General features: G+C 38.0%; 1 protein-coding gene across 8 annotated transcripts in view; it reads left to right on the forward strand.

Annotated features, from left to right (window-relative positions):
- Positions 1 to 24,459, forward strand: part of AKAP7 (A-kinase anchoring protein 7) — a 148,987-nt gene that overhangs the window by 91,114 nt on the left and 33,414 nt on the right. The window contains exon 8 of one of the 8 annotated variants that reach the window (XM_054686320.2): positions 11,740 to 11,901. The exons of the other annotated variants lie outside the window; for them this stretch is intronic. Within the exon in view, the coding sequence (XP_054542295.1) occupies positions 11,740 to 11,771 (32 nt within the window). The 3' untranslated portion in view covers positions 11,772 to 11,901. Of the gene's footprint in view, positions 1 to 11,739; positions 11,902 to 24,459 lie in introns of those variants that run through there. 8 annotated transcript variants of the gene reach the window in all.

A 24,459-nucleotide genomic window follows, 5' to 3' on the forward strand; every position in this document is an offset into this window, starting at 1 on the left:
TTCTAGTTTTTTTTGTTTTTGTTTTTCCATGTAGGCTTTTAATTTACCTGATATGATCATTAATATAGGTTCTCATACACACAGGAGAAACTCATAAATCCAGTTCTATTTTATGCATTTTAAATTTTATCCATTAATTCATTTTTAGTGCACATGAAGTAGGGATTTAGTTTTAGAAATTATTTTCTAGGATTTCTTTTACACCGCATCACATCTTTTACTGTGTGTCTCAGAAATCACTGATTAGCAGCCTTACATGTACTTGATTGAACAGGGGTTTTTGTTTGTTTTTGTATAATTCAAATTACTTGCCAATACTAGTGTGATTTTATATTAAATCTGGATTTCCACCTTCTTCTGAACAATCAGATGAGGTGCCCACATTACCACATTGGTCTCACATTCTTGCATGGCACTACAGTTTCCTGGATGGAGTAATAGGCATTGTGACCTTGAGCGTAGCTATCTTTTATCATCCCACTTACCCTGTTGTTCTTGTACAAATCTGTTTACCTTTACACTGCCTACTTGGCTCCTGAGGGCATCTTAGTTTGTACCTCCTGCCAGCTGTTGCCTGCTTTACATTTCTATGGTGAACATTTTCCTCTTAATCTTCTGCCATTGTATACCTTTATGTGGAGCATTAGGAGAATTTGGTCGGATATGGTGGCAACATTCCTATTTTCAGATATAAGAAAAGGTACATTTTGGTTGTTTCATGCTCAAAGCTTTGGGTGACATTATGCCTGCTTGTCATTGGGCTATAACTGTGCAAACCGCACTGCACTAATCAGCTAAAATTCAAATAATTAATAAAAAGGTGAAAACCCTACTTCTTTTTGGTGAAAACCAGGAATGAAATATGATTCAGATATTTTAGGATTATGAAAGCTGTTCTCTGTGAGCTACTTACTCGAGTTGGGTGAATTAATTTTTCTCAGGCAGCTATGTTCCATTTATATTTCCCTTGGGAATGTAAATGACTAAATGACACCTTTTGTAAGATTGATGAGCAATTTAGTGCTTGCAAAGACTAGTTTACTTTCAGCTGTCAGACATATCTTACAGGAGGCAGTGGGGAATTTGGAAAGGTCTAGACGTTTTTTGTTTGTTTGTTTGCAGTCCAGTATATTTATAACTTCTGCAAGCAGAGGTAGAAACAGAATTATTTTCTGGGAACACTTGTTTCTTTGCTTAATAATTATTATTCAACATTAATGAATGTTACTGAACATGTACGATGTGCCTACTTCTCTCTCGGGTATCATGTGATACAGAGAAGTATAAGACATAGTCCTTAAGAGTGATACAGAAGCACCGGACAGCAAAGGCTACATCTGAGAAATGGCAGAGGAATAGATGAATAGGGCTTGTCTATAACAATAATGGGATTTGATAGGACACAGTGGAAGCTTATAATTTTACCATTTAGTAGGAGAGTAGGGGGATAGGGGAGTAAAAGAATTCAGCTGAATGGGATGAGATTGAGGAGCAGAGCGATAGTCAATAGAGAAAGGAGACTTTCTGGAGCAATTGTCTTCATTGCTTTAATGGCAAAGACCACAATTACTTTTGCACCAACCTGATACAATGAAAGAGAAGCAATGGATTGGGAAGCAGGGTGGAGGCATTAATAGTGATAGATGACACTTTGATTGAACCCACAGTGGAGTTAGCTGAGGAAGCTGCAGAGTGGGAGGTTGCTAGGTTTGCGGGTATGAGGAGTTGGTGAGGGGATGGACATAGTTACATACACTGAGGCAGTGAATGTGTAATACTGAGTAGATAAATGTGAGATAAAAAGAGAATGATGTTGTGCTTACTTCAGCGGTACATACACTAAAACAAGGATGATGTTTAATACTCAACAACACAGGACTGAGTCCTAAAGATAAGACCGTTAATTAATTTCAGACTGTAGCATAAGAGGCCAGGAGGAGGATAGGGTTGGGCCAAGCATAAACTAAACAGAAGAAGCAAAGATCTCCATTGACATGGTGATAGACCAGGAAAGAGTTCTAGATAAGTTAGTGCCATATAGCTGTAGTTTAGTCAGAATGTGTCCAATGCTAAATAGGCCAGAACAACGGGATAGCCTGCTCAGACTTTATGGGCTGAAACACTAAGGATAATTCTGAGTGAGTAGAGTCAATGAATTATTCCATTTAGATGTCCTTGCTTTTTGAGAATCACCCTTAAGACACTCAGACAGCCTAGATCAGTCTTAAAAGGCTTGTTAGTCTTAAAAGGCTTGTCGTGGTTCACCCAGGGATTTCTAGTAGTCATATGAGGGCAGTAGTTCAGCCAAAAAGAAAAGACCTTTTGCCTTGCTTCTGAGGTTGGAGTCCCTTTTGACTGAGGAGACCCTCTTCTCTGATTCTGACGTCCTTATCTTCAGTGCTCCTTTACCCTTAGGGGCCAGGGCAGAGATGAGTTGCCCACATCTGGATGTTGCCCAGTTTTAGTATGTAGGCATGGGGATCTCCTTTATGGAAGATAGTAACCATTGTCTGATGCTGCAGGAAGGCATAGGAGGAGAAGGAAATTAATTTTTTCATTGGGTGAAAGGCATAGCTAGGAAAAAAAGGTTTTGAGCTTTCTAGAATCCTTAAACCTGGACCTTTGATACATAATAAAATTTGAAAATGTTGAATTTGAAAATGTGTGTATTGCTTAAATCCAATATGCTCACTTAGTGGAGAGGGGCATTGGCGATAGATATGTGCATGAATGTCTTCCTTTTTTTTAGTTTGCTTTTTGCAGTAGGAATATGTGCCTCATTGTGCTTATCTTACACATGATTTAGTATTCTAATCATTTACAAGGCTATGCTTTTGTTGAGTTTTACTTTATTTTTAGTTTTTATTTTTTGTAGAGACGGGGTCTCCCTATGTCCAGGCTGGTCTTAAATTCCTGGGCTCTTGCCTCAGCCTCCCAAAGTGCTGGGATTACAGGTGTGAGCCACTGTGCCCGGCCTGGGTTTTAAATTCTTTTAAAATATACTTTAGGTTCACCAGTTCTTAGAATTTGGCCCATGGATCCCTGGTGGTCCTTTAGATACTTTTAGGGGGTCAGCGAGGACAAAACTATTTTTATAAAAATAATAAGACATTATTTGTCTTTTCCATTGGGTTAACATTTACATGCAAAAGCAATGGTGAATAAAACTGTGTATGGCCAGTATGAATCTAGACAGTTGCAACTAAAAAAAATTTTTTTAAAGGCAGTTTCACGTAAGAATGTTCTTGTTGAGTAGCAAAAATTATTAATTGCATTTAATCTCAACTTCTGAGTATATGTATTTTTAATATTCTGTGTAACAAAAATGGGAGGTATGCTTGAGGCACTTTTGCTGCATATTGAAGTAGGTCGACCCAAAGAAACGTGTTTGCATGATTATTTAAGCTGTGAGCTAAAGTAGCCCCTTTCTTCCATGGAACACCATTTTTTCTTGAAGAATGATTGAAGGACAAACTTGTTTTCATACTTGGGTGTTGACAGGCATTTTCTTGCAAATAAACAAGTAAACCTGTCACAGCAAGTACAACTGACATTATTTACTGCTAATCATAAAATTCAAGCTTTCAAGCAAAAATAGAAATTTTGGAAAACTCACATATATTATCAGGTGCTTGACAGAGCACACAGTAGGATAATGAACTTCATTTTCCCAGTTTGTTTTGTTTTGTTTTGTTTTGAGCTGCAGTCTGTCTCGTTGTGTTGCCCAGGCTGGAATGCAGTGGCGTGGTCTTGGCTTACAGCAACCTCCGCCTCCTGGGTTCAAGGGATTCTCCTGCCTCAGCCTCCCAAGTAGTTGGGATTACAGATGCCTACCACAGTACCTGGCTAATTTTTGTATTTTTAGTAGAGACAGGGTTTCACCACGTTGGCCAGGCTGTTCTTGAATTCCTGACCTCAAATTATCCACCTTGGCCTCCCAAAGTGGCCTCCCAAAGTGCTGGGATTACAGGTGTGAGCCACCATGCCTGGCCTCCCAGTTTGTTTTCATCTATCACATTCTCTGTGAGGTATAACTTATATGCAAAACCGCACATACTTAAAAGTATACAACTAGATAACTTTTTACATATATACACATGCCTGTGAAACCGCTATTGCCTTCAAGATGCTGAACTTTCCGTTACTCCTCAAAGTGTCCTTATGTCCCTTGCCAAGCCATGCTTAAAGACTTTTCTAGGGAGGTGGGGGTGATATTAATTAATGTGTTTTTAATTGTTGCTGCAAAGGACATGGTTTTGTTCTTTTTTATGTCTGTGTAGTATTCCATGATGTATATGTATCCCATTTTCTTAATCCAGTTCACCATTGATGTGTACCTAGGTTGATTCCATGTCTTTGCTATTGTGAATAGCAAGCACAGTGATGAACATATGAGTGCATGTGTCTTTTAGGTAGAACAATTTATTTTCCTTTGGGTATATACCCAGTAATGGGATTTCTGGGTTGAATGGTAGCTCTGTTTTAAATTCTTTGAGAAATCTCCAAACTGCTTTCCACAGTGGCAAAACTAATTCACATTCTCACCAAAAGTATGTAAGTGTTCCCTTTTCTCTGCAGCCTGAGCAGCATCTGTTGTTTTTTGACTTTTTATTAATAGATATTCTGACTGGTGCGAGATGATATCTCATTGCAGTTTTGATTTGCTTTTCTCTGATGATTACTAATGTGGAGCATTTTTTCATATATTTGTTGGTCACTTGTATGTCTTCTTTTGAGAAGTATCTGTTCATGTCCTTTGCCCATTTTTTAATGAGTTTTTTTCTTTTACATGTTGATTTAAGTTCCTTACAATTTCTGGAAATTAGACCTTTGTTGGATGCATAGTTTGCAAATATTTTCTCCTGTTCTGTAGGTTGTCTGTTTACTCTGTTGATAGTTTTTGCTGTGCAGAAGTCCTTTAATTAGGTCCCACTTGTCAATTTTTGTTTTTGTTGCAATTGCATTTGGGGACTTAGCCAAAAATTCTTTGCCAAGGCCAATGTTGAGAAGGATATTTCCTAGGTTTTCTTCTAGGATTTTTATAGTATACATGTTACTATAAAGTCATGCATGGAGAAAAGATCCATTAAAAATTCAAGATAGATCAAGAATGTAGAGTATAAAAAGTTCCTTGGTATGTTTTAAGATTCTACATTGCAACTAAACTTGAAGAAACTATAGCTTGTCATGTTTTGCTATAGTATCAAAGAATATCCACAATTATCTTAATTTAGTAAATGTTTATGAATATAACCCACATAAACTAAAGCTCTAGGTGGATGGGTAGGGGTGTTGCCAGTCATTTTGAAGAGTATAAAGGAGTCCTGAGGCCAAAAACGTTAAAAGAAACCTCTGCTTTAGTTCATGGGTCCAGGGAAACCATGAAAAAGTGTAATCTGTAGATAGTTAACTTAATTTTGATCAATATTTTCAACACTTTCATAAATTAATTTTGATGGCTATTAAGCTATCTCCATGTTAAATATGAATTGGTTTGATAACTCTCTAATTTTTTTTCCCCTCCTTTAATTTCCATTTGAGCATTATGTGGTAAAAATGTAACAAGTATAAAAATGCCCCAGACAGACAGGAGCATATCTATGTGAAATGACTCATTTAAAAATCATTATTATGTGAAATAGATATTATGTAATACAGGAATATCTCTTGTATGATAGGCAGGACCAAAACATTTGCGTTTTTTTTTCTTTCTTTGCACAGGCTAACAGAGATATGATTAAGAAAATTTCATCTCTACTTAGACTGATTAAGATGAATTTATTTCAAGCATTTTAGAAGAGGGAACAGTGAAAAAACAGTTTATTATCTGAGAGAACTGTATACTTTTTTTCCCACTTGAAAACTTAGCAGTTAGAAATTTTCTCTGTTAAAATTATGGAGTAATTTATTTAATAAGAGCTGACTACAAGGTATTTATTTATTTTATGACATACAAATTGGGTGACCATATGATTTATCATCTAAATGGTATACTTTTAAGTGTAAAAGGGGATCTATTACTTACTAGGCTGGGATAAAAGAAGAAAACCAAGACTATCCTGGCTTAACTGGGACTTAGGTCACCCTACCTAAGAAAGTATAATGTTCTTGAAAAAGTGGAACCTTTGACTTGCTAAATACTCTATTTTAATTCCAGTCTTGTTTCTTTTTGTATCCTAAGTGTGCCCTTTATATGTTTCTTTGATGAAACATGCCTTCTAAAAAGAAAATGTTTAAAATTTGTTGTTATATGCCCCTAATAAAAATGAAAAGCAACTAATAATTGGAACTCTCAGCTTACTTCTTTACATCTGCCAAAGTTAGACGAAGCTTTGGGATAATTAACTGAGAAAATTAATCTTAGTGATGGCTCACTGTATTTTAACTGGTATATCAGCTGTTAATCCGGATGCTAACACAAAGGGGCAGCTGTGGCTCAGGCTATTTTGAAAATCCAACCGTCTGTTGGTTTCAAACCTTATGATTTATATTAGACATCTTAGGAACCCTGCATATTAAAGGGGCGGTGCTAAGTTTATCTGAAAAATTAAGCATCACTACTAAAATGATGCAGTAGTAAGGTATTTCATGAGTTATTTGTGGAGCCTTCAGTTGGAAGTTTATTGTAAAAAATATGAAGGTAAATACTGAATTCCAAATAAACAGGAAAAATAAAACCATGTGAATGAAATTCTTAGCGTGCAGAGTCTGGTCAAACAAAGCCATTAACATAATAATGAATTAATAGTTGCCAAAAGTTATGGCTGCCTAGTCCATAACATTGCCTCATTGCCTCTGAACACATTTTTCACCACATTAATCGATGTTTATTAATGTTTTAAAAGTGCTTGCCACAGTGCTTGACATACAGTGTTATGAAATCGTTACTGGCCGGGCGGTGGCTCACACCTGTAATCCCAGCACCTTGGGAGGCCGAGGTCAGGAGTTAAAAACCAGCCTGGCCAACATGGCAAAACCCTGTCTCTACTAAAAATACGAAAAGAATTAGCCAGGCAATCCCAGCTACTTGGGAGGCTGAGGCAGGAGAATCGCTTGAACCTGGGAGGCAGAGGTTGCATGAGCTGAGATCACCCCACCGCACTCTAGTTCGAGGGACAAAGCAAGACTGTCTCAAAAAAAGAAAAAAGAAAATGTTACTTATTCATATCCATAGCAGTGCTAGTCATACAGAATACTTATTGCAATGGTATTATTTCCTAACATCAGAACATCAGTTTTCTATTATTTATTATTATTATTTATAATAATAATATTTATTATTAAAGATTTGCATTATTCCTAATGCTTTCCTTAAATTGGCATGTGATCAACACTGGTGCATTTCAAAAGTAAAGATGCTTATATGTGTGTGTATATATATAACTTATGTATACAATATTTTATATCATAGGTGAAGATAAAAACTTGGTTTAATTTTTTTGACTGGAAAAACAAAGTTGGCAAATCTGTATAATATAGTGTTATTTTAAAAAAACTTGCTAATGTGGTGAAATCACAATAGACAGACTTAAAAAACTCACTAAATTCTTCTCCATTTCAGTGAAACATGGAGGAATTGGAGAGGATGTAGAATAGTAGAAAGAGACAGAGAAAGAGCTCAAACTACAGAGGAAAGCATAGTGACCAGAAGTTCCTACAATCAGGCAGACTTTATTCTAATGGTTACTGCCACTTCCCAGTTTCCAGCTGAGCAACTTTTTGCACATTTTTAATGACTCAAAGCCCAGTTACCACATCTATAAAATGGGCATAATAAAATAGTTGTTATTTCATGAGGACTGAATGAGATAATGCATGAAAATCTCTTAGCATCATGCCTGGACATACTCAGTGTTCACTAACTGGTGCCTATTATTATTGTGGTAGAAATGCTACAAACTGTATATAGAATTCTTAAGCCCAGGAAAAACAAGGCTTAAGAGTGACTTATGGTAGGGTTAGTCTAAGAAAATGTCCATTTCATCTTAATCTTACTAGGAGTACACTATTCTAGGCATTAGGAAAAACCTTGAACTCTAAAGGATTAAGATACTAGAACAAGGTGTTAAGGGATTTGTAAAATATCTTTACTATCTTTTAAGATGGAAAAGAGCATATCATTTATGAGGTTATCTAATCTGGAGGTCTGGATTACCTCATGAAGTTTCTTCTGTCATTAGAATTTATGAAACCTCTATTTTGCATTAAATTGTATTTTAGTTTTTGTCACAGCTAGACCCTGATTACTATTGGATATCTGATTAATTGGAAGAGAGGTTTTTAAAATCCAATTCAGTTGCATCCTTTATTGTTATATAGTTACTCTTAAAATATGAATGGGGGTAGTGAAGTATGATTAGTGAGTAAATAGGTCTTGGTTGTCACACTGGCAGAGTGAATTTAGGATTCATTGATACTGCCTGAGTTACCAATTCATTCATAGCTCCCTGCTGGCATTTGAAGCATTGCTGACTACTGTGCACATAAAGTCTTCTCCTTTACTTTAAAACTTCTTCAGTTCAATTTTGGTTATTATAATTTATTTGTGCAACTTATTGAACACCTAGGTATCTATTGAGGGTACCAAGTGCCAAGCATTATGATGTGTATTTAAGATCAAAGATGGTAGGCAAACACAGCCGTGCTCTCAGAGTTTACTTTGTAGTGGGAAGTCATGCAAACAAACAATTACAATTTAAAGTGGTAATGACTGTAATGAAGTTAATGGGAACCAAGTGAAGGTGCTTTTAATGCTGCCAGGGATTGTCAGGACAGGCTGCACAGAAGAGGAAAGTTTTGAACTGAAAATGAGAATGTTCAGTGTGGAGGGAGGCAAATGAAAGAGATTTTCCAGGCCGAGAAAGCAGCATAAGCGACCCAGTGAAGTCTGTGCAGGGACGTGTAAGTAATTCACTCTGCACATGAATTACTTATCTTTAAGTAGTTCAGATCTTTTTTTTTTTTCAGTTTTAAATATTTTTATTTGCTTTTTATATGTACGCTTTTACTTCTATATGTTAACCATTTTCTTCTCTCTCCTGTCCATTTTCATTTTATATGCAAGCTATTAGAAGTTAACTTTACAATTCAGTCTTTTTTTTTAAATGATACAACTAGTAATTTATTAAGAGCATAAATTCCATTACAGTGACCCTGGTAGGCAACTCTATAAAGTTTTGGGCTACTTGTCATGTGGTTTTGATTTATATTTGTCTAATGATCAGTGATTTTTTTATTTTATTTTTTTATTATTTCTTTTTTTTATTATACTTTACGTTTTAGGGTACATGTGCACAACGTGCAGGTTTGTTACATATGTACACATGTGCAATGCTGGTGTGCTGCACCCATTAACTCTTCATTTAACATTAGGTATATCTCCTAATGCTATCCCTCCCCCATTCCTCCCACCCCATAACAGGCCCTGGTGTGTGATGTTCCCCTTCCTGTGTCTATGTGTTCTCATTGTTCAATTCCCACCTATGAATGAGAACCTGTGGTGTTTGGTTTTTTGTCCTTGCGATAGTTTGCTGAGAATGATGGTTTCCAGCTTCATCCATGTCCCTACAAAGGACATGAACTTATCATTTTTTATGGCTACATAGTATTCCATGGTGTATATGTGCCACATTTTCTTAATCCAGTCTATCACTGTTGGACATTGGGGTTGGTTCCAAGTCTTTGCTATTGTGAATAGTGCCGCAATAAACATACGTGTGCATGTGTCTTTATAGCAGCATGTTTTATAATCCTTTGGGTATATACCCAGTAATGGGATGGCTGGGTCAAATGATATTTCTAGTTCTAGATCCCTGAGGAATGGCCACACTGACTTCCACAATGGTTGAACTAGTTTACAGTCCCACCAACAGTGTAAAAGTGTTCCTATTTCTCCACATCCTCTCCAGCACCTGTTGTTTCCTGACTTTTTAATGGTCACCATTCTAACTGGTGTGAGATGGTATCTCATTGTGGTTTTTATTTGCATTTCTCTGATGGCCAGTGATGATGAGCATTTTTTCATGTGTCTTTTGGCTGCATAAATGTCTTCTTTTGAGAAGTGTCTGTTCATATCCTTTGCCCACTTTTTGATGGGGTTGTTTGTTTTTTTCTTGTAAATTTGTTGGAGTTCATTATAGATTCTGGATATTAGCCCTTTGTCAGATGAGTAGATTGCAAAAATTTTCTCCCATTCTGTATGTTGCCTGTTCACACTGATGGTAGTTTCTTTTGCTGTGCAGAAGCTCTTTAGTTTAATTAGATCCCATTTGTCAATTTTGGCTTTTGTTGCCATTGCTTTTGGTATTTTAGACATGAAGTCCTTGCCCATGCCTATGTCCTGAATGGTATTGCCTACGTTTTCTTCTAGGGTTTTTATGGTTTTAGGTCTAACATTTAAGTCTTTAATCCATCTTGCATTAATTTTTGTATAAGGTGTAAGGAAGGGATCCAGTTTCAGCTTTCTACATATGGCTAGCCAGTTTTCCCAGCACCATTTATTAAATAGGGAATCCTTTCCCCATTGTTTGTTTTTCTCAGGTTTGTCAAAGATCAGATAGTTGTAGATATGCGGCATTATTTCTGAGGGCTCTGTTCTGTTCCATTGGTATATATCTCTGTTTTGGTACCAGTACCATGCTGTTTTGGTTACTGTAGCCTTGTAGTATAGTTTGAAGTCAGGTAGCATAATGCCTCCAGCTTTGTTCTTTTGGCTTAGGATTGTCTTGGCAATGTGGGCTCTTTTTTGGTTCCATATGAACTTTAAAGTAGTTTTTTCCAATTCTGTGAAGAAAGTCATTGGTAGCTTGATGGGGATGGCATTGAATCTATAAATTACCTTTGGCAGTATGGCCATTTTCACAATATTGATTCTTCCTACCCACAAGCATGGAATGTTCTTCCATTTGTTTGTATCCTCTTTTATTTTGTTGAGCAGTAGTTTGTAGTTCTCCTTGAAGAGGTCCTTCATGTCCCTTGTAAGTTGGATTCCTAGGTATTTTATTCTCGTTGAAGCAATTGTGAATGGGAGTTCACTCATGATTTGGCTCTCTGTTTGTCTGTTATTGGTGTATAAGAATGCTTGTAATTTTTGCACATTCATTTTGTATCCTGAGACTTTGCTGAAGTTGCCTATCAGCTTAAGGAGATTTTGGACTGAGATGATGGCGTTTTCTAGATATACAATCATGTCATCTGCAAACAGGGACAATTTGATTTCCTCTTTTCCTAACTGAATACCCTTTATTTCCTTCTCCTGCCTGATTGCCCTGGCCAGAACTTCCAACACTATGTTGAACAGGAGTGGTGAGAGAGGGCATCCCTGTCTTGTGCCAGTTTTCAAAGGGAATGCTTCCAGTTTTTGTCCATTCAGTATGATATTGGCTGTGGGTTTGTCATAGATGGCTCTTATTATTTTGAGATACGGCCCATCAATACCTAATTTATTGAGAGTTTTTAGCATGAAGGGCTGTTGAATTTTGTCAAAGGCCTTTTCTGCATCTGTTGAGATAATCATGTGGTTTTTTTCATTGATTCTGTTTATATGCTGGTTTATGTTTATTGATTTTCGTATGTTGAACAAGCCTTGCATCCCAGGGATGAAGCCCACTTGATCATGGTGGATAAGCTTTTTGATGTGCTGCTGGATTCGGTTTGCCGGTATTTTATTGAGGATTTTTGCATTGATATTCATCAGGGATATTGGTCTAAAATTCTCTTTTTTTGTTGTGTCTCTGCCAGGCTTTGGTATCAGGATAATGCTGGCCTCATAAAATGAGTTAGGGAGGATTCCCTCTTTTTCTATTGATTGGAATAATTTCAGAAGGAATGGTACCAGCTCCTCCTTGTACCTCTGGTAGAATTCGGCTGTGAATCCATCTGGTCCTGGACTTTTTTTGGTTGGTAAGCTATTAATTATTGCCTCAATTTCAGAGCCTGTTATTGGTCTATTCAGAGATTCAGCTTCTTCCTGGTTTAGTCTTGGGGGGGTGTATGTGTTGAGGAATTTATCTGTTTCTTCTAGATTTTCTAGTTTATTTGCATAGAGGTGTTTATAGTATTCTCTGATGGTAGTTTGTATTTCTGTGGGATCGGCGGTGATATCCCCTTTATCATTTTTTATTGCGTCTATTTGATTCTTCTCTCTTTTCTTCTTTATTAGTCTTGCTAGCAGTCTATCAATTTTGTTGATCTTTTCCAAAAATCAGCTCCTGGATTCACTGATTTTTTTGAAGCGTTTTTGTGTCTCTATTTCCTTCAGTTCTGCTCTGATCTTAGTTATTTCTTGCCTTCTGCTAGCTTTTGAATGTGTTTGCTCTCGATTCTCTAGTTCTTTTAATTGTGATGTTAGGGTGTCAATTTTAGATCTTTCCTACTTTCTCTTGTGGTCATTTAGTGCTATAAATTTCCCTCTACACACTGCTTTGAATGTGTCCCAGAGATTCTGGTATGTTGTGTCTTTGTTCTCGTTGGTTTCAAAGAACATCTTTATTTCTGCCTTCATTTCATTATGTACCCAGTAGTCATTCAGGAGCAGGTTGTTCAGTTTCCATGTGGTTGAGCGGTTTTGAGTGAGTTTCTTAATCCTGAGTTCTAGTTTGATTGCACTGTGGTCTGAGAGATAGTTTGTTATAATTTCTGTTCTTTTACATTTGCTGAGGAGTGCTTTACTTGCAACTAAGTGGTCAATTTTGGAATACGTGTGGTGTGGTGCTGAAAAGAATGTATATTCTGTTGATTTGGGGTGGAGAGTTCTGTAGATGTCTATTAGGTCCGCTTGGTGCAGAGCTGAGTTCAGTTCCTGGATATCCTTGTTAACTTTCTGTCTCGTTGATCTGTCTAATGTTGACAGTGGGGTGTTAAAGTCTCCCATTATTATTGTGTGGGAGTCTAAGTCTCTTTGTAGGTCTCTAAGGACTTGCTTTATGAATCTGGGTGCTCCCATATTGGGTGCATATATATTTAGGATAGTTAGCTCTTTTTGTTGAATTGATCCCTTTACCATTATGTCATGACCTTCTTTGTCTCTTTTGATCTTTGTTGGTTTAAAGTCTGTTTTTATCAAAGACTAGGATTGCAACCCCTGCCTTTTTTTGTTTTCCATTTGCTTGATGGATCTTCCACCATCCCTTTATTTTGAACCTATATGTGTCTCTGCATGTGAGATGGGTTTTCTGAATACAGCACACTGATGGGTCTTGACTCTTTATCCAATTTGCCAGTCCGTGTCTTTTAATTGGAGCATTTAGCCCATTTACATTTAAGGTTAATATTGTTATGTGTGAATTTGATCCTGTCATTATGATGCTAGCTGTTTATTTTGCTCATTAGTTGATGCAGTTTTTTCTTAGCCTTGATGGTCTTTACAATTTGGCATGTTTTTGCAGTGGCTGGTACTGGTTGTTCCTTTCCATGTTTAGTGCTTCCTTCAGGAGCTCTTTTAGGGCAGGCCTGGTGGTGACAAAATCTCTCAGCATTTGCTTGTCTGTAAAGGATTTTATTTCTCCTTCACTTATGAAGCTTAGTTTGGCTGGATATGAAATTCTGGGTTGAAAATTCTTTCGTTTAAGAATGTTGAATATTGGCCCCCACTCTCTTCTGGCTTGTAGAGTGTCTGCCAAGACGTCAGCTGTTAGTCTGATGGGCTTCCCTTTGTGGGTAACCCGACCTTTCTCTCTGGCTGCCCTTAACATTTTTTCCTTCATTTCAACTTTGGTGAATCTGATAATTATGTTTCTTGGAGTGTTCTTCTCAAGGAGTATCTTTGTGGCGTTCTCTGTATTTCCTGAATTTGAATATTGGCCTACCTTGCTAGATTGGGGAAGTTCTCCTGGATAATATCCTGCAGAGTGTTTTCCAACTTGGTTCCATTCTCCCCGTCACTTTCAGGTACACCAATCAGACGTAGATTTGGTCTTTTCACATAGTGCCATATTTCTTGGAGGCTTTGTTCGTTTCTTTTTCTTCTTTTTTCTCTAAACTTCTCTTCTCGCTTCATTTCATTCATTTGATCTTCCATCACTGATACCCTTTCTTCCAGTTGATCGAATCGGCTACTGAGGCTTGTGCATTCGTCACATAGTTCTCGTGTCTTGGTTTTCAGCTTCATCAGGTCCTTTAAGGACTTCTCTGCATTGGTTATTCTAGTTAGCCATTCGTCTAATCTTTTTTCAAGGTTTTTTACTTCTTTGCCATTGGTTTGAACTTCCTCCTTTAGCTTGGAGTAGTTTGATCGTCTGAAGCCTTCTTCTCTCAACTCGTCAAAGTCATTCTCTGTCCAGCTTTGTTCTGTTGCTGGTGAGGAGCTGCGTACCTTTGGAGGAGGAGAGGCGCTCTGATTTTTAGAGTTTCCAGTTTTTCTGCTCTGTTTTTTCCCCATCTTTGTGGTTTTATCTACCTTTGGTCTTTGATGATGGTGACGTACAGATGGGGTTTTGCTGTGGATGTCCTTTCTGTTTGTTAGTTTTCCTTCTAACAGTCAGGATCCTCAGCTGCAGGTCTGTTGGAGTTTGCTGGAGGTCCACTCCAGACCCTGTTTGCCTGGGTATCAGCAGCGGAGGCTGCAGAACAGCGGATATTGGTGAACAGCAAATGTTGCTGTGTGATCGTTCCTCTGGAAGTTTTGTCTCAGAGGAGTACCCGGCCGTGTGAGGTGTCAGTCTGCCCCTACTGGGGGGTGTCTCCCAGTTAGGCTGCTTGGGGGTCAGGGACCCACTTGAGGAGACAGTCTGTCCATTCTCAGATCTCCAGCTGCGTGCTGGGAGAACTACTAGTCTCTTCAAAGCTGTCAGACAGGGACATTTAAGTCTGCAGAGGTTTCTGCTGCCTTTTGTTTGGCTATGCCCTGCCCCCAGAGGTGAAGTCTATAGAGGCAGGCAGGCCTCCTTGAGCTGCTGTGGGCTCCACCCAGTTGGAGCTTCCTGGCTGCTTTGTTTACCTACTCAAGCCGGGGCAATGGCGGGTGCCCCTTCCCCAGCCTTGCTGCCACCTTGCAGTTTGATCTCAGACTGCTGTGCTAGCAATGAGCGAGGCTCCATGGGTGTAGGACCCGCCGAGCCAGGCGCAGGATATAATCTCCTGGTATGCCGTTTGCTAAGACTGTTGGAAAAGTGCAGTATTAGGGTGGGAGTGACCCAATTTTCCAGGTGCCGTCTGTCACCCCTTTCTTTGACTGGGAAAGGGAATTCCCTGACCCCTTGCACTTCCCGGGTGAGGTGATGCCTCGCCCTGCTTCAGCTCATGCTCGGTGCCCTGCACCCACTGTCCTGCACCCACTGTCCTGCACCCACTGTCCGACACTCCCCAGTGAGATGAACCCAGTACCTCAGTTGGAAGTGCAGAAATCACCCGTCTTCTGCATCGCTCACGCTGGGAGCTGTAGACTGGAGCTGTTCCTATTTGGCCATCTTGGTTCCACCCAGATCTTATTTTGTAGGGAATGGGAGCCATCAACATTTTTGGAGCTGGAAATGACATGATTATATTTGTATTTAAGAAAAGACACTCTGCTGGTACAGTATAAGCACGATGGTTGAGGGGGAGCAGGAAACTGATCAGCAAGACCAATAAGTAGGCAGGAATGGTAGTCTAGGCAGGTCATGATAATTGCCTGCACTTGGCATTTGCAGTGGATGGAGAAGGAGAAGGAGGAGGGGTGCATTGCAGATCTTGGTAGGCAGGAGAATCAATATTTTAAGGTTTTGGATAGATTTTGCAAAACAGAAGAGAACCCTAGGTTGGCTCCCAGATTTGGGGTTTAGACAACTAGGTAGACAGTGGTGCCCTACACCAATTGGTGGTACAGGATAAAAGAGAAAACAGATTTTGGTGACAAGAAGATGATGAGTTCAGTTTTGGGCATATGAAAGCAGCTGTGGCCCAATTAAGGGGCTTGTTGAGGAGAGAGGTCCAGGACATAGATTATATATATATGTGTGTGTGTGTATGTGTGTGTATATATATATATGTGTGTGTGTGTGTGTGTATATATGACAGTTATAGGATTCAGTGGCATTAGGTTAGTAGTTCAAGCTATGGGTATGAATGAAATAGCTGAAGGTTACCTGGGAAACCTAGAACTTCAGATTTGCTTTGCAGCTAGTTACCTGAGATATGTATTGTACAGAAAGGATGGAGACCTTAAACAAGAGGCTATGATAGAGATAAAAGGTTTTGGAAATTATTTCCATAAGTATGACAGATTTGTTAATTGTTTCTTGTTGGTCTGTGGAACATCAGTAGCCTAAAAATGTCTCTGTATGATTCAAGATTGCATCTTCTACAGAGAAACTTGCTCTGGTAGAAATGAAGATAATGAGGGCTAAAGAAACACAGAGTATATTTTATTTCCCTTTATGAAGTTTAAATTCTGTCTTTTTAAATTAACCCACAGGGATCCTTTGATATTGTATCTGACCGTAATATGTTTTATATAAAATGCCTAAGGGACTGAGTGTGAGCAATTGAGAAAACAACAGTTTGTCAATTCATGAATTGTGGTTCTATTTGATCTTCTATTACTAGAGTAATGATTCAGGTGAGTATTTTGTCTTGATTCTGGCTATGAGTAAAGGAAGTGCAATTGACCATCACAGTTTTATATTTGGTACCGAAGAACCATAGCTGCCAAATATGTGTTCATTGCTAACAACTTGGATCATAATAAGCGGAAGCTTTTACTTAAGCAGTCAGTCTTAGTATAATAAGGTTTAGAGAAAGGCAGTTCACAGTTTTGCTACTTGTTCTCCAGCCATGTATTACAATTACAATTTTGTTTATTAGTGCGGAAGCATGACACTCTTTTTCAGTGATTTACTTTTTAGGCTTTCCCCCCCTTTTTTGCTATATATATAATTTTATATATATATATATAAATATATATATATATATAATTACTTATAGACCCTTTTAATCACTTTCTTAATATTAATTGACCAAAAAGCAGATACAGATTTTTATTAAAAGGTAAACACAGAACACTAGCAGACACTAGTAGCTTGCCTATTCTGAGCCCATTTTCTTTGTTTTCACTGTAATAAAGTGGGCCTCAGGCCACATGGGCCTGACTTTTGCCCCGAAGGTGATTAGCTCCATTCTTCTTCCTAGTGATTAGTGAAGGAAGTGGCATGTGACCCAATTTCAATATATGTGAGAAGTCTGCTGGGGATCTCAGCAGTTTCTTATACTTAATCTACTGACTAGTATTTGTATTATGGGACATGGCTGTTTTCTAAGTCAAGTGCCTTTAATCTGTTAATGCTCTAGACCTTTCAAAGGAGAAACCAACATCCTTCACAAGAAGGAAAGAAACATATTTCAGAAACACCGGTAGGGCCCAATGAGTTGATAAAAAGAGATTTAGAGGGAAGAGACTACCATTTTTTAGCTGCCAAGTGTTGGGTGTACATGTGAAGCCTAGACTTTGCTGCCATCTTGGCCATGGGGGACAGTGGGTGACTGTAAGTATGCAGGCTGAGCGTGGGGCACTAGGAGGATGAGCTGTGATGATCTTGTCAAGCCACTGAATTAACCACCCCTAGAGTGACACTACCATAGCTTATAGGATTATAGGAGATAATGACATTTCTTTATTTTTAAACCAGATGAATCAAGAATTTTTGGTATTTGCAGCTGAGTGCATCCTAACAGATACACATTTCAGTTGTGGATTAAGAAATGTCTGAACAGAAAATAGATTCACTGGGATATTTAAACGATAGTTCTGACAGTTACCACATGTTGTTAGAAGCATCCATAAACAGACTAATCAGAATGAATACTGACATGGCGTATCGGAGGCATGTCAGCCGGGGCTGTGGTGGACCATGACAGATTTTGAGACCTGCCAAGAGCAGCCTTGATTTAACAGCATTTTATCTGGTATAAATAAATTTTCTTTTAATTGAGGATTCACTTTCATTCTTCCTTATCCCTTTAAGTGTTATTATAGGAAAGAAAGCTTTAATAATAATATATTGAGTTATTAAAGTACCTTTTATTTGAAGCTTGACATACCAGGAAATGTGACTGACTGTTGTCTTGCCCAAGGTCAAACACTGGGCCACTTTCAGAGCTAAATATAGATTGAGAGCATTCCACATAAAGAATAATTAGGACCTGTGAAAAACCTCCAATGATTTAGAAATTGTAGAACCAAATTTTCTGTTGTTTACATTGTTAAACTACAAGTAAAATCTTCTCATTGGGCCCTGTTGGTGTTTCTGAAATATGTTTCTTTTCTTCTTGTGAAGGATGTTGGTTTCTCCTCTGAAAGGTCTAGGACATTAAAAGATTAAAAGCACTTGACTAAGAAAGCAGCCATGTCTGATAATACAAATACTGGTCAGTAGATTAAGTATATTCTTTGCTTTTCCTTTTTTTTTTTTTTTTCAAATAAGGTTTTAACATCCAAATATTTAACTTGTTTTTGAGGAAGTAACTCATGTCAGTGTTTGTGATTTCAGTAATGCTTGAATAAAGGTCAGACTGTAAAAAGCAGGGCTGAACAGTATCTGTCTAGAATAAGTGACTGTTACTGGCCTTTGTTCTCCTGTTACTGTTTTGGGTTAATAAAACTCCAGTATGACTTGGCACAATGGGAATGCTGGGCTCCTTCCAGCTCCCCTAAGGCCATAACTTCAAATGGGGAGCTCGTACCCTCCTTGGGCCCTGGCTCTCTTACCTACTCTGGTGGCACCCGTTGACACAAGAGTTAACTTTACCACAAGAGCTTATGTGATGATCATATTAGCTATGAACACATAGTATGTGTTCAATAAACAGTGGATGGAATTAAACTGATAGCAGGGTATGCTGTAAATGTGAGGTGTCCAGATATGTGCTGGGACTTGTCAGCCCATCTTTCAGCCTCCTACATCCAGTGCTCTCAGTGCTCTACTGCTGTGTGTCCTCTAAGCAGGGAGATAAATTTTCTTCCCTAACTTATTTCTCAATTAAGGAGAAGGCTTTGACTATCCATGCCATTAAATGTTGGGCCACACACATAGAAAAGAACTGACTGAATAGTAACCATGGAGTAGGCATTTGAAAATTGGCACTAAGCAGAAATGCATCAGCAGAGATTTCGGAATGACTCTTGTGGATTGGTGAAGAATAAGGACTTCTTTGGTAGCTCTTGGTATCTACTTGTTTCTTCCCCTTTCCTAAATGCACATATGCTGTATATGGCACCTTATGCTTTTCTCTCTTCTGTTTTATAGAAAAAAAAATTCTCTTTCCATTTGCTATACATATTAAAATTGTATAGCATATGGCAGTTTCAAATACAAATACCTATAACTTTTAGTTTTAGAGAAAAACAAAAGCACTGTAAAGAGAAGTAAAAAGTCTGTTGAAAATATGACTAAAGTAGGAGTAATGGTTTAAAAAAAAAGATTCTTGGCTTCCAAATTTCACAGTTAAGACTGATTCTTTTTGCAGGTAATTAAGAACAGGACTTAACCAGTGAGATTTATAGATAAAGTTTTTTCGGTTGTGGTTTAATGATGTTGTTTCAGAATCTTTCTCTTTGGTTACAAAATGACTACAAAGATGCAGCAGTGGCTAAACAATAAAGGAGCATCTTTTGGGTCTGGCCTATTGTGGATTGATTATTGAGAGTTGAATTCTTTTTTTTTTTTTTTTTCTTGAGATGGAGTCTCACACTGTTGCCCGGGCTGGAGTGCAGTAGTGCAACTCGACTCACTGCAACCGCCACCTCCCAGGTTCATGCAATTCTCCTGCCTCAGCATCCCGATTAGCTGGGATTACAGGCACCCACCACCACGCCCAGCTACGTTTTTTTTTTGTTTTTTTGTTTTTGGTTTTTTGTTTTTTTTTGGTATTTTTAGTAGAGACGCGGTTTCACTACAAGAACACAGAGAAACAAAATGTAATACTGGGTATGTCCATCCGATTTTCTTCAGGCCCAGAATAATTGTTTGTCTTTTTGGTACCCAGTGGCAACATAAAAATTGGAATATATTCCAAAACATCCCAATTTCCACAAGTTATGTTTCCACGAATTGTCAAGCACTTCTTGAACTTAACATACATTTTCACTGAAATTGTGACATTTCTTGGCATAACAGTTTCCATGAGTGGGCTACCAGCTGTGTAATGAAATCTTTCTAAATTGTCTCTTTTGTAGTTAAAGGTATGTCTCGTCTCCTAAGGCTTGGTTCCAAAATTTAGAAGGATAAAGTGGTTTTTCTCTTTCTTTATGCTTCATCATTTAATGTCCTCTTTTCTCTCCTCTCTTTTGAATAAAAGATATTTACTATGTTTTTCCTTCTCATGTGTCTCTGCAAGTTGTCAGACTCAAATTTCCTTTAATTAGTGAGTTGGAAGCCTCAGAAGATTGGGAATTTGTACAGTTTTGGTAAGAATTGATAATTTGTATAGTTTTGTAGAGTCAGAATCTTACAGCGAGGTTTGCTTTTTATTTTGACTCAGACTTTTCCATGAGGTTTCTCAGAAGTCCAAATATATATATATATATGTTCAGTTATAGGTAGAAAAAGATGCTAACCAACAGAGAATAGAGCTTTTGGTCATAGTTAAGAATTATCTTTTTCCATTAGAGACAGTAATCAGAGCTGACAGTTAAAGTACATGGACGAGAGGCAGCTGCCACCCACCTCATACTTTTTAGTTTTATTGCTGCCATTTTAAACAATTATAATAAAAAGCCCAAAATATGATAGCAAATATAGGCAACTGTCCTAACCGTGATTGGTCTGTAGCCAGGCCTGGGAGAAAAGAAAGCATGGAAAGGTTATGGTTTTAAGTTTATGAACGTAGTATCATATCAGATATTTTTCCTCATCAAGGTTAACCTTCTTTTTTAAATCTTACAGTAGACCTCCATATGCTACTGAGAAGAGTGTTAATTCCCTAATAAAAGGTCATGAATATTGTCAGGGATTATGTTTGTGAATGGTCCAAGTTGCTATTTTTCCTGGAAGATGAATGTGTTCAGGGGCCATTCTGCTATTTCTGTGCTCTTAATTGAGTCGTTTTTCCAAGATGTGGCAGGCAACAGTGCTAGGCTCCAGCCCCGAAAAGGGTCTATCTTTAGGTCCATTGTTTTGAAATAGGATTATATTACTCTAGCAGCATTAGTAAAGGGATTTGATGGCAAAACATGAGGAACCAAGGCAAGATTTTGATAGAGCTTGGTTAAATAACATTTTTCTGCATAATATTTTGAAATTGTGGTATGCTGTTTCATATTGTATATAGCTGAGTCTACACACAAATTGTGTTTAATAATACAGAACTCTGGATCAAATGCTTAGGGTTTGTAGAGCCAGACAGATTGAGTTCAGATCCCCTTATTGTCACATACTCTCCAAAAGATTTCACCCAAGTTACTTTGCTGAGCTTACGTTTTTCACCTGTAAAATGGGGATAGTAATACCACCATCTTCAGAGAGCTGTCTTAGAGATTAAATGAATGAGTAAACTCAAGTGCCTGGTGTTATGTGTCCAGTAAATGTTAGGTTTTAGAATTCTTATCTTGAATTTCTCCATTGTTTTCTATCTTTCATTATGGTTAATTCACTTAATGCTTATGAAAAAGCCTCTAACATTATCTAGCTCCCCTTCATTCATGCAGAATATCTTGATAGTTAATGACACATTTCATATATATATATATATGTTTTTTTTTCTTTTTTTTTTTTTTTTCCAAGATGGAGTCTCTCTCTGTCACCCAGGCTGGAGTGCAGTGGCGTGATCTCAGCTCACTGCAACCTCCACCTCCCAGGCTCAAGTGATTCTTCTGCCTCAGCCTCCCGAGTAGCTGGGACTACAGGCGTGCACCACCATGCCTGGTTAATTTTTGTATTTTTAATAGAGGCGGGGTTTCACTATGTTAGGCTGGTCTTGAACTCCTGATCTCGTGATCCACCCACCTTGGCCTCCTGAAGTGCTGGGATTACAGGCATGAGCCACCGCGCCTGGCCATATTTTATTTCTTTTATAGAGACAGGGTCTCACTCGGTCACTCCTGCACTCAGGCTGGAGTACAGTGGTATGATCATAGCTCACTATAACCTTGAACTCCTGGGCTCAAGCAATCCTCCTGCTTCAGCCTCCTGAGTAGCTAGGACTAAGGCATGTGCCACTACGCCCAGCTAATTTTTAAACTTTTTTTGTAGAGATGGGGTCTCACTATGTTACCCAGGCTGGTCTCGCAGTCTTGGCCTGAAGTGATTCTCTCACCTTGGCCCCCCAAAGTGCTGGCATTATAGGCATGAGCCATGGTGCCTGTCCCTATTCTTAATTGCACATTTTCAGAAGCAGTGCCAACAGGGAATAGTTAATAATAAAGTTAAGTTGGTAGGATTTATTGCACGAACATTATCCTCCTGGGCTCTGAGTTTGAGTAGAGGGCCTTTTTGTTTGGAGGCCAGATATATAAGCATTAACTCAAGATGGCAGCTAGTAGGGCACAAAATTGGAAGAGGAGGAGGCAAGATTACTACCTGGTGCTAAAAGACTGAGGTGCATATAAATACAGCCATCAGACAATCTGTTCTCTTCTTCCCCTCCCCCCCAAATACTATTTTGCAATGCAAATTAAAATCTTTATAATGAACTTACCTGAATTACAGATAAAGATATCAAAACTCTGACCAGGAGGCATGAGTTTCATAACTGTTAATACCTGACATCTGGGATTCAAACCCATGGTTTCCTGACTCTAAAGGTTTTATCACTATACCGATGCTGGTGATTGGGAAATGCCAGGAGTTACTAATTTTCCTCAGTGAAGAACGTTCCCTGCAAATACATCTTCACTGAACACAAAAAGTAATGTTTAGGATAATTGTTCACTGGTTGTTAGGCTATTTCCTTTGTTATTTTGATCACAAAATCATATAATGCTAGTACTGTAGAGGATCCTAATATGCCTACTGCCTTATTTTTGGGTGAAGAAACTGAGGTCCAGAGAGGACCAAGGGCTTCTCTGGTGTTTCCTAGCTGGGTAGTGGCAGTGTTAAGGCTGGGAAGAACCACATTCTGTGTCACGTCTCCAGTGTTCAAAATTTGCTGTAGGTTCTGATGTTTCCATTTTTAGGGTTACAGGCCATTTATTTGCTTTCTGGTCTTAATAAGGTTTATATTATTGCTTTTAGGACTATTTTACATTTATATACAAAATCATTTTATATTTTAAAACATACACCTGTATTCACTCATGTATTGGTGAATTTGGGGGAATACTGGAAGAGTTTAAAGTTGCTGTTTATTTATAAGTCACTAAGCTGTGAAGAAACCCAACTGGTTATAAAAGTGGAATTTTACTTAAAATTATAATGTTCATTGTATGATAGAATGGAGTGTCCTCTTTAAACCAAGGTAAAATAAGCATCTTTACATTTTAAATAGTCTGAAAAAGTGAAAGCAATTTAAAGACATGTAATTCTCTAAACATTAATTTTAATTATGTGGATAGACCTGCCAGTTTAATCAGTCAGATCTTTGCTTTTTATTCCATAGATCTTCACAGTATTTCTAATGTGGAAGTCAAAGTGCATATTAATGTACCTGTGACATATAAAAACAACTGTGTTCCTTGATAACACTCTCAAATACTCTTTGATATTTGCATCAAAATTATCAAAATTCTATCTTTCAGAAAAAAAGCATTGAAAACAGATACTAGTGTTTGCCAACATCTTCACTGTTTTTTTTAATGTGACAAATATAATTTGTAAAATTGACAATTTTCATTTTTCCATGCTGCAGGCTCTTTTTGTTTGGATGATCATGAAAGTAGGTGGACTATGTTCAGAACCACTTGAGGTGTTCAGCATCATCCTGTTCCCTCTCCTTCTAATCCATGGGAAATAGGTGTGCCTAGCTAGTAAATAGAGGAGTAAGAAAGAATCGGGGTGGAATTTCTGGCACTATGAACAATTTTTCTTTCCTAGAGTGTCATAAACTAAGGCTATTCCCTCTATAAGATAACAGATTTTGAACAATTACATGAAATCTGTTATTTCATGTAATAGAGTTCAAAATATAGCCTTTCTTAAAATTAGTTGTTTTGCTGCCCCTGAATTTGCTCAGTCACCTTGTGGCTTCATTCAGAAAGATGCCCTAATCTTTTGTCTTTTTGTCAGTGATGCATCTATATTTGGGTAATTTCCTAGGCTGTTGACATATTTGATGGTATAATTTCAAAATTAATATTATTGATTACTGCTTTACTAGGGGAATAAGGCAATATATCAGAAAGCAGGAATTTAAAAGATATGCCGTACCGTACAGATAACAGTCGATAGCCTCTTTCCCCACACTTAGCCTATCATTTCTATTGTTCATGCAGTTTGCTAGGTAGTTAATGGTACTTCATACAAGTTGTGATTCCAGTGTTCTGCTATGTTGGGTTTTCTATTCATAAACCACAATCTCCTAGGGATAAAAGAAGGCTCTTCCTCTTTAAGTAGC

The sequence above is a fragment of the Pan troglodytes genome, chromosome 5 (genome assembly GCF_028858775.2).
Source record: "Pan troglodytes isolate AG18354 chromosome 5, NHGRI_mPanTro3-v2.0_pri, whole genome shotgun sequence".
Lineage (NCBI taxonomy): Eukaryota > Metazoa > Chordata > Mammalia > Primates > Hominidae > Pan > Pan troglodytes.